General features: G+C 41.3%; 1 protein-coding gene across 1 annotated transcript in view; it reads left to right on the top strand.

Moving 5' to 3' along the window:
* Positions 1-12,205, top strand: part of LOC126482180 (PC-esterase domain-containing protein 1A-like) — a 189,517-nt gene extending 177,312 nt beyond the window's left edge. The window contains exon 8 of the mRNA XM_050106158.1: positions 12,102-12,205. Within this exon, the coding sequence (XP_049962115.1) occupies positions 12,102-12,205 (104 nt within the window). The remainder of the gene's footprint in view (positions 1-12,101) is intronic.
* Positions 12,206-14,645: the final 2,440 nt, after the last annotated feature.

Here is a 14,645-nt window from a genome sequence, read left to right as displayed (position 1 = left end):
CTTCTCTGTATACATTCAATATCCCCTACAAGTCCTATTTGGTATATGTCCCACACACTTGATCAATATTCCAGAATGGTCACATGTGTGATTTCTTAGCAATCTCCTTTGTAGACTGATTTCATTTTCCCAGCATTCTACCAATAAACTGAAGGCTATCACATGTCTTACCCAAGACTGAGCGTATGTAATCCTTTCCTGTCATATCCTGACAAACTGTTACGCCCAGGTATATGTAGGAGTTGGCCAATTCCAACTTTGATCCATTGATATTATAGTCATAGAATACTATGTTTGTTCATTTTGTGAAGTGCACAGTTTTACTTTTCTGAACAATTTAATCATATTGCCAATCTTTGTGCCACTTTGAAATTATATCAAGATCTGATTGAATATTTATGCAGCTTCTTTCAGTAAGTATTTCACTATAGATAACCATATCATCTGCAAAAATTCTGGGGTTACTATTGATATTTTCTGCAAATTCATTAATGTACAACATGAACAGCAAGTGTCCCAATAGCCTTTCCTGAGGCACACCCGAAGTTACTTCAGCATCTGATGATGACTCTCCATCCAAAATAACGCATTATGTCCTTCGTATCAAAAAAATCATCAATCCAGTCACAAATTTAATTGATACCCCACATGATCATGCTTTTGACAATGAACGTAGGTGTGGTACTGAGTCAAACGCTTTTTGGAAATCAAGAAATACTGCATTTAGCTGATTGCCTTGATCCAAGGTTTTCAGTATGTAGTGATAAAAGTGTGAGTTGGGATTCACATGACTGATGTTTTCAGAGTCCATGCTGGTTGGCATGGAGGTAATCATTCTGTTCGAGGTACCTGATAATGTTTGAGCTCAGAATATGTTCTAAGATTCTACAACAGATTGATGTCAGGGATATTGGACGGTAGTTTTGTGAATCACTTCTACCACCCTTCTGGTAAATGGATGTGACTAGTCTTTTTTACCAACTCCTGGACAAGGGTTTTTGTTTGTGGGATCTATGATAGATTATAATTAAAAGATGGGCTAACTCAGCCATAAATTCATTGTCGATTCTGATAGGAATTCTATTGTGCCCTAGACTTTTGTTCAATTTTAACAGTTTCAGCTGTTTTCTCTTCAACACAGCTGATGATAACACTTATTTCACTCATCTTTTCAGTGGTCTGAAGGCTACATTGGGGCAGTTCTCCGAAGTTTCCCTATTAAAAGGAATGTTTGAAAACGAGAGTTAAGCATTTCAGTTTTTGCTGTGGTACCCACAATTTCAATTCCTGTATCATTTGTGAGTGAGTGTCTAATGTAACAGCTCATTTTTCAGAAGATTTTGACATTAATTTGGATAGCTTGATTAATTTTCAAGTTATTAGATATGACCCGTATATATAATTTCACCTTTTGAACTATGCAATGTGATTTTCAACAACTTCTTGCCAAAGTACTGGCTAATGTTGCTACATCCATCATTTGGAAGGAAGATGTATCATTGATTAATTTTGTTGCAGTTAGGATTTTTAATTTACAAACTGTTTGATAACAAAAGCGGCATCAAATATACTGTATTTTATAATGTTAGAAACATATAACAACTGTCTGTCATACTGTCAACTTGCTGTTCTATTATTTAACATAACAGCATCTAATTACTACATAATTACTATAATTCACTATACAAAACTAGTGGGCAGTGTAAACAAAGCATTTATTTAGGGTACTGAATTGAATTGAATTTTATTTGAACCTGTAGGATTATATGGTGTACAGTGAATGTACATGTAATACAGGACATGTCAAAAATACAAAAACCTTCAATCTCATACTAACTGTTCCAACATCATTGATTATAACTAACAATATTTGAAGATTTAATATGAGCAGTACTCATTAACACAGTAACATTCCTTTTCTACCAGATAGTATTTTAGGTTCTTTGAAAACTTAGTGTCATGTATGTTGCCTCACAGGTTCTTAGGTAGACTTCTTAGTAATTTGATACCTTAGTACTGGGGTCCTTTTTCAAGTATTGTCAGTCATTGGGGTATGTTTCATATGTCATTCCTCCTCCTTGTGTTGTGGGTGTGTTCACTAGCATTTGTAGTCCACTCTACACCGTCTTTTGTGACATATAGTATAGTTTTATATACGTACAAGGAGAAAAAAGTTAAGATGCCTAGTCTTTTGAAGCAGTTTTTGCATGTTTCAGAAGTCTTTCTTTTTAATATGATTCTGACTGTTTTTTTTTTTTTTTTTTGTAATATGAACACCCTTCTTATTTCTTGAATGTTTGAGTTTTCCCGCACTACAACTCAATACTGCAGGTAGGGTTCGAATAGCCCATGGTATACTGTGCACAGAAGCTGTTTGTCTGCATATTGTGCTAGCTGTCTCATTATAAATATGACTGGATTATATATTAAAATTCCATCTACACTAAACAATAACGTACTCATATCAGAAGCAGAAAACATTGTAAAAATGCTTGGAATAAATTATGCAGTTTCAGTGCAATTAACAAAAATGTAATCAGCATTGTCTATTTGAACCATTTCACTTATATTTCCATGAAAACAACAAATATGTATTTGAATTTGTATCCTGTTTTGCACTTCAGTTGTAACCTCAAATGATAACATTTTGTATAATTTTGAACAACTTCTGTGACTGTAATTAATGAAATTACTGTGTGCAACAATGTTCAAATTGTTTGCGAGAGTATGTAATCCCACAAGAAATCATGAGGAAGAGCCAATACAATGTGAGATTTTGAGCTAAACTGTGAGACATAATGTCCAATAATTTTGTGTACATGCTTTACTTACACCCGTCCAGTTTTAAGAACTTTTTTTATTTCATCTACTATTTTCTCGATAAACATTTGTAAAGACTTTTCCTTTCATTTACTTTTATTTGACAATTACCATCCCCAGCAAGGCAGTTACACCACAGCTGGACACTAATTTTGGTGCCACTAACAGTCTTTACATATGACCAGAATTTCTTCGGGTTTTGTGGAAGATCGTTTGACATTATTCTGCTACAGTAGTCATTGAAGGCTTGATGCATTTCTCTCTTGACACACAAACACATTTCATTCAGCATCTCTCTGTCTATAGCCCTATGTTGCATTTTACACCTATTACTGCTGTCCTTCTCATTGGTGCCTTCTCTTCCCACTGTCACTCTCTCTCTCTCTCTCTCTCTCTCTCTCTCTCTCTTTCCCTTGTTGATGTTGTTATGAACTACCACTTATTATCACTGACCCTCACCCATTTCCACTTTCTCCCTCCTTCTATTCCTTTCCCACTGGCACTGTCTCCTTCACTCTTTTCCTGGTAGTTTTCTGTCCCTGTCATCTATGTTCCACTGACATTATGTCCCTTTGTTTTTCTCACACTACTATTGTCACCTTAACTGCTCTGCACCACAATCACTGTCTGCTATTTTCCAGTATTTATTACTTTCCCATCTCTTTGCCATTGCCACTCTCCCCTCCTCTCTCAGTATAAAAACTGTGAATATGTTCACATGCTAAAATTTTGGGGAAATTTTTAAAGTATCTGGGGAAGGTAGAATGATGCAGCTGGTACTAAACTTCTCAATCAGAATATTTTAAACACGGGCATATTCACCTTTTTTGTTCTCCAATTTGGGCATTTTTCTGCTGGTTCTCTTCTTTTTCCTGCCACAGCAGGGCACATCACTGGAATGAAAAGAACTTTATGGGTCAGTAAAATTTTGATTGTTTGTGTTATAACTTCAAGTTGAACAAATATATTTCAAGGAAGACGCAATACATGAAAGTCACAGATCAAGTAAACAGAGTAAGACGTGTGTACACTTTAACAGTCAAATCATAACTGAACCCAAGTCTAGCGGCTGCTGGCTGGCTGGCCTCTTAGGTGGCACTGCTGCTGCATGGCTGGCAGACAGCGCCACACATAGAGGATGCACATAACTGCGTGGCGGCACTTTGAAAGATCGGCGCGTCACAACACTTTTCCCCCCTTTGAAGTTATTGCACAGGTCTTGATGTAGGTGGCCTGTAGATTGCTAACGTCCATAGGTGTTGTTTGACTGGTCGTAAAGTCTCGAGGAGGAGGCTTCCTGTACAGACGGAAGTGTCCCCGATGATAACAGGTCAAGATGACAGGAGATGTGGGGGTCGAATCTACTGAGGCCTTGTGCACCAATCTGCCCGTTGCAGCAAGTCTGGTTGTTATAACAGGAGACATGGGCGATGTGTCCCTGTCCGTAGAAGGAGGCGAGTAGAGTTGCTCCGACAGATGATGGCCATCTGGTTCCTGCATGGGCACATCTCCTGGTGGCGTCAGTTCTTGTGCTGGCACCGATATGATGGTGAGAGGACTGCATTGTGAGTAATGAGAGATTCCAGTATCCAGAGCGTCAGGTAGAGCCGAAGGTGGTGTAACGGCATCCGGAACAGGCATTGCCGGTACACGAGGCCGAAGCTGGTCCGAATGTCACACTGCAGCATTCATGTCCGTCTGGATTTCATACAGGCATTGGCCACGGTGTTGTAAGATGCGGCCAGGACTCCATTTTGGCCGCCTGCCATATTCCTGTACCCATACAAGGTCGTCGGCAGTGAACTGGCCCAGCAAAGGCACCCGCGGCCATGAGGTGGAAGGCCGCAGAAGATGAAGTAGCATCGGTCATGTAAGAGCTCAGCCGGGCTGTGGTCGCCCATGGGGGTGAAACGGTAAGAAGCCAGAAATTGGAGAAGCGCATCATCAACAGAAGAAGTCAGGAGTTTCCTCATCTGAGCCTTAAATGTGCGGACAAGTCGTTCAGCCTCACCGTTTGACTGTGGATGGAACGGAGGGGCCGTGACATGCATGACGCCATGACAGGCACAAAAATCCGCAAAATCGGAAGAGGCAAATTGCGGACCATTATCAGTAACAAGAGTAGACAGAAGGCCTTCCAAAGAGAAAATGCAAGGTAGAGCATTGGTGGTTGTCGCGGTGGTAGGCGACGTCCAACGGACAATGAAAGGAAAGTTAGAGTAGGCATCAATAACAAGAAGCCAATAAGTACCTAAAAAAGGTCCCATGAAGTCAGCATGAATATGCTCCCAGGGCTTCTCAGGCAAGGGCCACAGTGACAAAGATGACTTCAGGGCGGCGGCCTGTGAAGCACAAGGGCCACAGGCAGCGACCATGTGTGCGATTTCAGAGTCAATGGTGGGCCAGTACACATGACGGCAAGCCAGAGATTTTGTGCGAGAGACACCCCAGTGCCCTTGGCAGAGGAGGCGCAAGATCGAAGCACACAAAGACGCAGGTACCACAACACGTGGCTAAGCATTTTCAGTGGAAAGTAGGATAACACCATCCGTAGCCATGAGGTGGTAACGCAAAGCGTAGTAGTTCTGCAACAGATCAGAAGTCTTAGCGGACAGACAGTCTGGCCAACCCTTCTGAATACAGCGTAAAACCTGGGAGAGGGTAGGGTCAGAACCTGTAGCTGAAATTTGGATCTATAGAGAAAAACACCAAACTTATGAAGAGCATAAATAATGACCAAAGCTTCTTTTTCAATTTGAGAATACTTTTGTTGGGCATCTGTGAGCATTTTGGAGGCATAAGCAATGGGTTGTTCAGAACCGTCAGAAAAACGGTGTGCAAGGACTGCACCGACCCCGTATTGAGAGGCGTCCATGGCAAGAACAAGATGTTGGCCAGGTCGATAAGTAGTATAGTCTTCAATTTCTGGAAAGCCGCATCGCATGACGCGGACCAGTAAAAAGGCACGTTTTTATGCAACAGGCAATGCAACGGCTGAGCCACCGAAGCAGCTGACAGTAAAAACAACTTGTGATCGTATGCTATTTTCCCCAAGAAGGCCTGCAATTCCTTAACAGATCTAGAGCGAGGAAGGGCATCGATTGCAGTGACAGTTTGCTGAAGCGGACGAATACCATCCTGAGAGAGTTGAAACCCCAAGTACATGATAGATGCCTGAAAAAATTTTAATTTCTGAAGATTACACTTAAGACCAGCAGTCTGTAAGACATGAAAAAGTGTGCAGAGATTTTGAAGATGTTCATCAGTGGTGGAGCCAGTGACAACAATGTCGTCCTGTTAATTTATACACACAGGGACAGTGAACAATAATTGTTCCAAGAATTGCTGAAAGAGAGCAGGGGCGCTGGCAACCCCGAATGGCAATCGTTGGTATTGATAGAGGCCAAAAGGCGTGTTAAGGACCAGAAACTGCCGGGAAGCAGCGTCGAGAGGAAGTTGATGATAAGCTTCTGACAGGTCAAATTTAGAAAAATACTGGCCTCCAGCAAGTTTAGTGAACAATTCTTCAGGTCGAGGCATAGGGTAAGTGTCAATAAGGCACTGAGCATTTACAGTGGCTTTGAAATCGCCACAGAGACGAATATTACCATTTGGCTTAGCAACGACAACGACAGGAGAGGACCACTCACTGGAAGTGACAGGAAGCAAGACCCCTGAAGCAGTGAGACAATCCAGTTCCCGTTTGACCTGATCATGGAGGGCCACAGGAATGGGCCGAGCCTGAAAAAACATAGGCCAAGCAGTGGGTTTGAGCGTGATATGAGCTTCAAAGTTGTTTGCACGGCCTAACCCAGGAGAAAAAGGGACGAAAATGTCATCGACAAGGAATCCAATTGAGCATAAGGAATAGCATCAGAGACGATATTGACAGAGTCATCTATGGAGAACCCAAAAACGCGAAAGGCATCGAAACCAAAAAGATTCTCCGCGTTACTATGGTCGACCACAAATATGGGAACAGTGCGAATGACAGATTTGTAAGATACCTCAGCATGAAATTGTCCCAAGAGAGAAATCCTGTTTATTGTAAGTCCGTAATTGCCTAGTGACAGGTGACAGGATTGGAGAACCCATCGGAAGATACGTCTAAGAATTGATGATAGTGGAAGCAGAACCAGTATCCACATGCATGCGAACATCTCGACCAAGTATTTGGACAGTGAGGAATAACTTCCCTGAAAGGGAAGAAGTACAATTGACAGACAACACAGAATCATAATCAGCGTCATGTTCATGAACATCATGTATGCGGTCGGATTTGCAAACAGATGACACATGACCATTTTTTTGCATTTGTGACACACGGTCCAACGTTGTGGACAATCTTCTCATGAATGTTTCGTAAAACACCGCGGACATGAAGGAAATTGCCGTGGGTTTTGCTGCAGTTTCTTAGAGGTTTGTTTACAGTTAGGCCGAGGCTGTGCTTGGGAGCGTACTGCGGCCACTTTGGCCGGCGGGGACACGCCACACCCTTCATCAACATCGCACAGAGGTTGTATTTCCCCAACGTCGCCCCATGCCTCTATTTGCACTCTAGCGGCGCGAGAAATTTCAAAAGACTGAGCTATGGATAGGACTTCATCTAGAGTCGGATTTGCCAACTGAAGGGCACGTTGCCTAACTTCTTTGTCGGGCACCGATAGGATAATAGCATCCCGTACCATGGAATCGGCGTAGGAGTCTCTGTGAACTTCAGTAACAAATTGACACTTTCTACTGAGGCCTTGAAGTTCAGCAGCCCAAGCGCGATAGGATTGATTTGGTTGTTTTTGAAAATGATAAAAGGCAACACGAGAGGCTACCACATGCGTTTGCTTTTGAAAGTAGGCGGACAGAAGTGAGCACATTTCAGCAAAGAACAAAGACGCAGGATCTTTCAAAGGAGCCAATTGCGACAACAACTGATACATTTGAGGTGAAATCCATGAAAGGAACAGAGACTTACGTGTTTGTTCGTCCGCGACATGAAATGCCAAGAAGGGCTGTCGAAGATGTTTTTCGTAATCTGACCAGTCTTCCACTGTCTTGTCGTAAGGAGGAATAGTAGGTAGAGATAATGACGAGAGATGCCCCGCATTTGATGCCGCGACGAAATCACGAATCGCATTTGTGAGAAGCATTTGCTCTTCTGGGAGACCTTTCAATAGTTGCTCTAAAGTAGCCATGGAAACATGTGGGTCAACGATGGAAAAGAAAAATCCCATCCTCGTCGCCAGTTGTTATAACTTTATGTTGAACAAATATATTTCAAGGAAGACGCAATACATGAAAGTCACAGATCAAGTAAACAGAGTAAGACATAAGTACACTTTAACAGTCAAATCATAACTGAGTCCAAGTCTAGCGGTTGCTGGCTGGCTGGCCGCTTAGGTGGCTCTGCTGCTGCATGGCTGGCAGACAGCGCCGCATGTAGAGGACGTGCGTAACTGCGCGGCGGCTCTTTGAAAGATCGGCGAGTCACAACAGTTTGCTTGTGTGAAATTAGTATAACACAAAACTATATCATTTTCACCTCAGACTAGATTTTACATGCACAAAAATTTTGCATGTGCTTCAGTACTACAACATGGAGTTCAAAAAATGGTTCAAATGGCTCTAAGCACTATGCGACTTAACTTCTCAGGTCATCAGTCGCCTAGAACTTAGAACTAATTAAACCTAACTAACCTAAGGACATCACACACATCCATACCCGAGGCAGGATTCGAACCCGCGACCATAGCGGTCGCTCAGTTCCAGACTGTAGTGCCTAGAATGGCACGGCCACTCTGGCCGGTCGAGGAATTGTTCTGAGCAAATGGTGCCTCCAGAAGCTCCTTAAGGACCACCATGGACCACTTCAAAAGCATAAAGAACCAGTTGATGTGCTCTATTTGCCTAAGCATGAGGACCTCGTACTATTAGATAGTGACTGTAAGGCGATCCTTCTGCTAGGTACAAGAATGGTCCCTAGCCCAAGAGCTGTGAAAAACTTTTGACCCTACCTTCCTATCACCAAAAGAAGCTGAGGTATGAGCGTTGGAAATATCCCATTTTTATGCACAGTGGTTTGCAACACATTAGGTAACACATGCATACCGATTTGGTATATAGTGCCACAAGATGGATCATGTTTTTGTACACAGACAAATAGCATAGTAGAAATTTGATGCAAAGCACATGAAAACTTAAATACAATCACTACATCAATTAATTTTTTTAAATGTTTTAGTTGGGTTTAAGAAAATAATATCAGGTAGATGCTATTTGTGTTCCAGTAATTTTCATTGTTAAATGCATTCTTGTGCATGCATATAAAATACCACACTTATCATGTAAGCGAAATGTTCATGCAGACATAATTTATCCATTGGTTTCAGATGAGTTTAAGGGAAACAGTTGTGTAAACAGAATTATCCATTGATTTTAGATGAGTTGTTAATGTCATTTATGATTACAGCAATCTAATAGCACTGAAAAGTAAAACCAGAATTTATCTACTATTTGGATTATTTTTTTCAGCAGCTGTTAGAAATAATGAGTGAGTGATCTGGAGGAACTAGGAGACTGGGTCTGGATTAGATCATACAAGAGTGCCTGATTAATGGATGAACAAGTCTTTATTAACTGATACACAGAAAGTGTTTAACTTATCCAACTTAGGTACAAGGGCATGATGTTTGGTATAATGGAAATAGTCATTAACAGCTGCAAACTGAATGAAACCCTGTAGGTGAAAGTTATTCCTGAATTGATAAATAATGCCTACAATAGACTTGAAAAATTGAATATTGATGCTATTTCGTCTAAAACTGACATTCCAAGCTCGTGGCTATGTACAGAAAAGACAACAACAACCAGCCTTCTTTTTACAATGCTATTTATTTATTTAAATAGCTTCGTTACCAGTTTCAAACTGATAGGTTCATCTTCAGACGGCTAATTCACAATAAAATACATTTTATCTTAATGTGGACTAGCTGTCTGAAAATGAACCTTTTGATTCAAAACCGGTAATAGCGCTATTTAAATAAATGAGAAACATTGTAAAAAGTGGCTAGTTGCTATTGTTTTCTGTATGAGAGTCAACCTATATGTTGAATATTGATTAGCCGAATACCAAATTCCGTTCATTATACTTTGCATTTGCCAATACCTACTAGATTATTGCACATTCTGTCCGCCTGCCTAGCTGGCTGGTAATGAGCTTACCTCCCCATGCAAGTGGGCCTGGGTTCGATTCCTGACCAGGTTGGAGATTTTCTCCACTCTTGGACTGGGTGTTGTATTGTCCTCATCATCATTTAATGCTCATCATTGGCACACAAGTTGCTCAAGGTTACCCAATGAAATAAGACTTGCACTTTCTACATCTACATCTACATATACATCCATACTCCACAAGCCACCTGACGGTGTGTTGCAGGGGGTACCTTGAGTACCTCCATTGGTTCTCCCTTCTATTCCAGTCTCGTATTGTTCGTGGAAAGAAGGACTGTCAGTATGCCTCTGTGTGGGCTCTAATCTCTCTGATTTTATCCTCATGGTCTCTTCTCGAGATATATGTAGGGGAGAGCAATATACTGCTTGACTCCTCGGTGAAGGTATGTTCTCGAAACTTCAACAAAAGCCCGTACCGAACTTGCCCAAATGGGGCCCCCCGACAGACAATGCCATACGCTCATTTCATTTTTCATTGTACATCCGTTTACTCACCATTTGCCATTAGAGTTATCTGCTCTTGTAATGCAGTTGACAGAGATTTGTTATGCTAATATGAGTAACAAGGATTGTACTAATCCTTGCATAAGCATTTCAGGTTTTCAGTATGGGTTTCGTTAGTGACAGAAAAAACTTGACTATGTGTGTACCAGTAATTGAAGTTGCTGACTTGAATTGCTCCGGAAACCACAACAGTGGATTGTTAGCTGGGTTGCGCCTCAGCTAATTTGTAGGTAGACTCAGAGTCTAAGCTGAAATGGTAAAGGAATTATAATATAATCACCTGATATCCCTTTTTGATTCACTGTATTTGTGTACTGTGCTGATTCTTGTCATTGAGTCCATCTCTGTAGACTGAAATCTGAAGCTGAAAGTGAAAGTTCAAACTATCTCCCAAATACACAAGTAAGAGATATTGCTTCTTCATGCAATGTTATGTGTTAATATTACAGTAGGAAACATTTATTGTAATACATCACTCTCCTCAAACATTAACGTTCTTTGCATTTGTTGAGCAAGTCTGTCCATGTTGTGGATTGGCAGGAGCCAACCCACGGAGTTTGCCGAAAGGCACACGTTTAAGCTCACGCAGGCTGGCGTGAGGTCTGGAACAGGACAATGAATTTAGACTAGAAAAAAAAGGATGTAGCTTGTGGAATACTTAACTTTAATCCATTAATGTAGAACGTAGCTCTTGTCTGTACATTCTTTACAATATCAATAGCAACTGATAATGGCGCCTTGCTAGGTCATAGCAAATGACATAGCTGAAGGCTATGCTAACTATCGTCTCGGCAAATGAGAGCGTATTTTGTCAGTGAACCATCGCTAGCAAAGTCGGTTGTACAACTGGGGGGAGTGCTAGGAAATCTCTCTAGACCTGCCGTGTGGCGGCGCTCGGTCTGCAATCACTGATAGTGGCGACACGCGGGTCCGACATATACTAACGAACTGCGGCCGATTTAAAGGCTACCACCTAGCAAGTGTGGTGTCTGGCGGTGACACCACAGTCCACATCATGGGATACAGACAGAATCAGTCTTCTTCTGTCCTGGTGGCATCATCCTTTTACTGTCTTGGGTCTTCAGCATTCTCTGGAGCACTGTGTGTCTCCAAGAAGAGGAGTACCTCCATGGAGCAACTGCCAACACAGCAAGTGATTGAATGGCAGTGACCAACTGTCAGAGCTAAAAACATAGCATCCAGCCTCCCAGTTTCAGGCACATACAAATGAATTTTCGCACAGTATGTGTATTTGTATTTATTGATCACTAATGAAATTTTTATGTGCAGATGACAAAATAGCAATTTATCAGTTTCATGAAGTTATAAGTTATACTTCAACAGCAGCCCACTTTGAAAGTGTGTTCATTGGGTTGCCCATCTGCAAGCACAAACAATATGGAGCAGATGATTTATACATCTTCCCCCTAGGACAACTGTGCTGTGATGTATTTACGAATTGATATATCTGTGTGTGTGTGTGTGTGAGTGTGTGTGTGTGTTTCTATACTTTTATTTCAGGCAATCATTAATGTGTATAATTTTTGTTGCAGATTTGTACTTGTCTGACAGGGTGAGCACCGCAACACCTATTCTACAGAAGACAGATAATTCTTGTCTGTTCAATTCCAAAGAGCTGCGACAATTTTGTTATTGACAGTGTACTGTGAAACAATAACTTTCCCAACTTAAGTTAGCAATTGATGGCACATCACAATACATTTGGACAAAATTATGCTCATGCTAATGAACCACTGGATGCACTTTCAGAAATCATCAAAACACATGCACAAGAACTGGAAACATAAAAAGGTATATTGACATGTTCAAGAAGCTGCTTGTGGAAAAAAAATTCTGTTGTTATGAGCTGTGATAAACTCAATATTGTACATAAATGTACAGTTTCAAGTAAATTTTTTTTTATGTAGCCTGATGTCTGTATCAGAGTATTTCTACATTTTGTATAGCTATTATATATTTCTAGTAAAAATTTTTGTATTGTATTTTTGTATGCAGACATTTAAGGCGTTTGCACCTGTGTCAGTAAACTAAAACTAGAAAATTACCTGTAATGATTGTAAATATTGTCAAAAAAGTACAAGTTTTTTGTGACTTATTTAACTAGTGTCATACAGAGGCAAGAAGATCTGAATAAAACTTTGACCTGTGTGCCTTTAAATATGGCTAAAGTGAATTGTGTTTTCTAGGGTGTCATAGCAAGCCTAGATTTACTTCTGGAAGGTGTCGAGCGGATACAACATCTGACACAAAATATTAAAATAACTTTATTAAAATTTAAACAATCTAAAATACTTAACTTGGAAACAATCCCTGTTCACAGTCATGTCCTATGTACTTGATACTGCCGCTGAACACTGTAACTGCTATCACTCAATACACTGCAGAATGATAGTCTCATCTCAATATAAAGTTGACTATAAATTTTGTTACACAGTTCTTACAAATAGTTCTGTTAGATCTCAGCCGGCTCTGAGGTACGATGATGCTGTCATCGTAAATGGTGATTAAGAGGGTGCCGAGCGGCATGGCACTTTCTTCCGAAGTGACATTTGGAAACTCATGAGGGTTTATCTATGCTGACATCTCTCATTTGTTGCTGCATCTAGTTGTACCTGTCTTTAGCTTGTGGTGTTATTGTAAGGTACTAACTGTAACCTGCAACCTCACTGTTTGGACGACATCACATGACAATGGCAAAGTGATGGGGGGGGGGGGGGGGGGGGGGGACCATATGAGGAGACAGGGGCAGTAATAATGGCTGATGGCAGCTCCCTGCCCGCACCACAGTATCGATCTTGTGAGTGACCAGAGACAACAGTCAAAATATCAGCCACAGGGTACATGCCTGCATCCAGGGACACAGCTGCTGTGGTTGGAAGGATGCCAGGTGGAATCCTGGTGGTTTTGTGACAGCTGTCTAGGAGAAGTGGTGCATCTCTGGACATTGCCTCAGGCTGCAAGACCAGCAACAATGTCAACAGTGGCACAGAGTTGACCTCCACAGGCAGAAGAACCAACACTAAAGTGGCACAGATGGTTTTGATGATGCCAACACGGCCCAGAAGAACCTTTAAAGACATAAAATGAATGACTCAATACTTGTATGATGACACTATGTTCCAAATGCTGTTTCTTGCCGAAACTTTTAGAGAAAACTTTGTACTGCAGCTGAAACTGAGTCTGACCGGAGCCACAGAAGACAGGATATGGTGACGATGTCCATGTAGTAATTCTGCTGGCGGCTTCCTGTCACATCACAAGAAGTAGAAAGAGGAAAGAAAAATCCTTAGGCTTGCTCCCTCATGAGGGAGGAACGAAGTTTCTCCATATGATGTTTGAATGTTCGAATGAACCCTACAGCTTCGCCGTTAGACTGAGAATGAAGAGGAGCAGTAGTTACACATTGTATAATGTTGTCGGCACATAACTGTTTAATATTCAGATGTGAATTTTGATTTCTTGTCTGAGACAAGGACCTCAGGAAGACAGTCGAGGCAGAAAATAAAAGACAAAGCCAATACAGTACTAATAGTTGGGGTGGATGTCATAAAGATTACAAAAGGAAATATACTGTGTGCATCTACCACCAACGACAGTTGCATGTTCCAGAATGGACCTGTGAAATCAATGTATATACATATGGGCTGGGTGGATGTGGCTCTTGAAAAAAGTATTGCAGTGGAGCAGATTGATGCTCTGCACGAATATTGGAATGAGAGGTAATTTGCTGAATTTGGGAATCCACGGCCTGATGAGTGTGTTGTGTGGACTATTCCTCAGTGACCTCGGTGCAACAAACTTCCCACTTGAGCGATTGTGGAGTCACAACCCGTGCATTTTCATTCTCTGTATACAGTAGCAGGACATCTGAACACCCAGATAACATGTGACAATGTGAAAAGTAGTGACAACCCGTATATCGTTGTTCTTTGTATACAGCAGCAGAACATCTGAATACCCAGATAATGTGACAATGTGAAAAGTAATGACATTTCACTAGGTGGGGAATTCCTTTCAAACTACTTGGCCACCCATGGTGCATGTACTAGCTGGATCAGAAGCAATTGCTACAGCAA

This window comes from Schistocerca serialis, chromosome 5, assembly GCF_023864345.2.
Source record: "Schistocerca serialis cubense isolate TAMUIC-IGC-003099 chromosome 5, iqSchSeri2.2, whole genome shotgun sequence".
Classification (NCBI taxonomy): Eukaryota; Metazoa; Arthropoda; class Insecta; order Orthoptera; family Acrididae; genus Schistocerca; species Schistocerca serialis.
The sequence above is the reverse complement of the archived record's forward strand: the minus strand, read 5'-3'. Positions and strand labels throughout refer to the sequence as shown.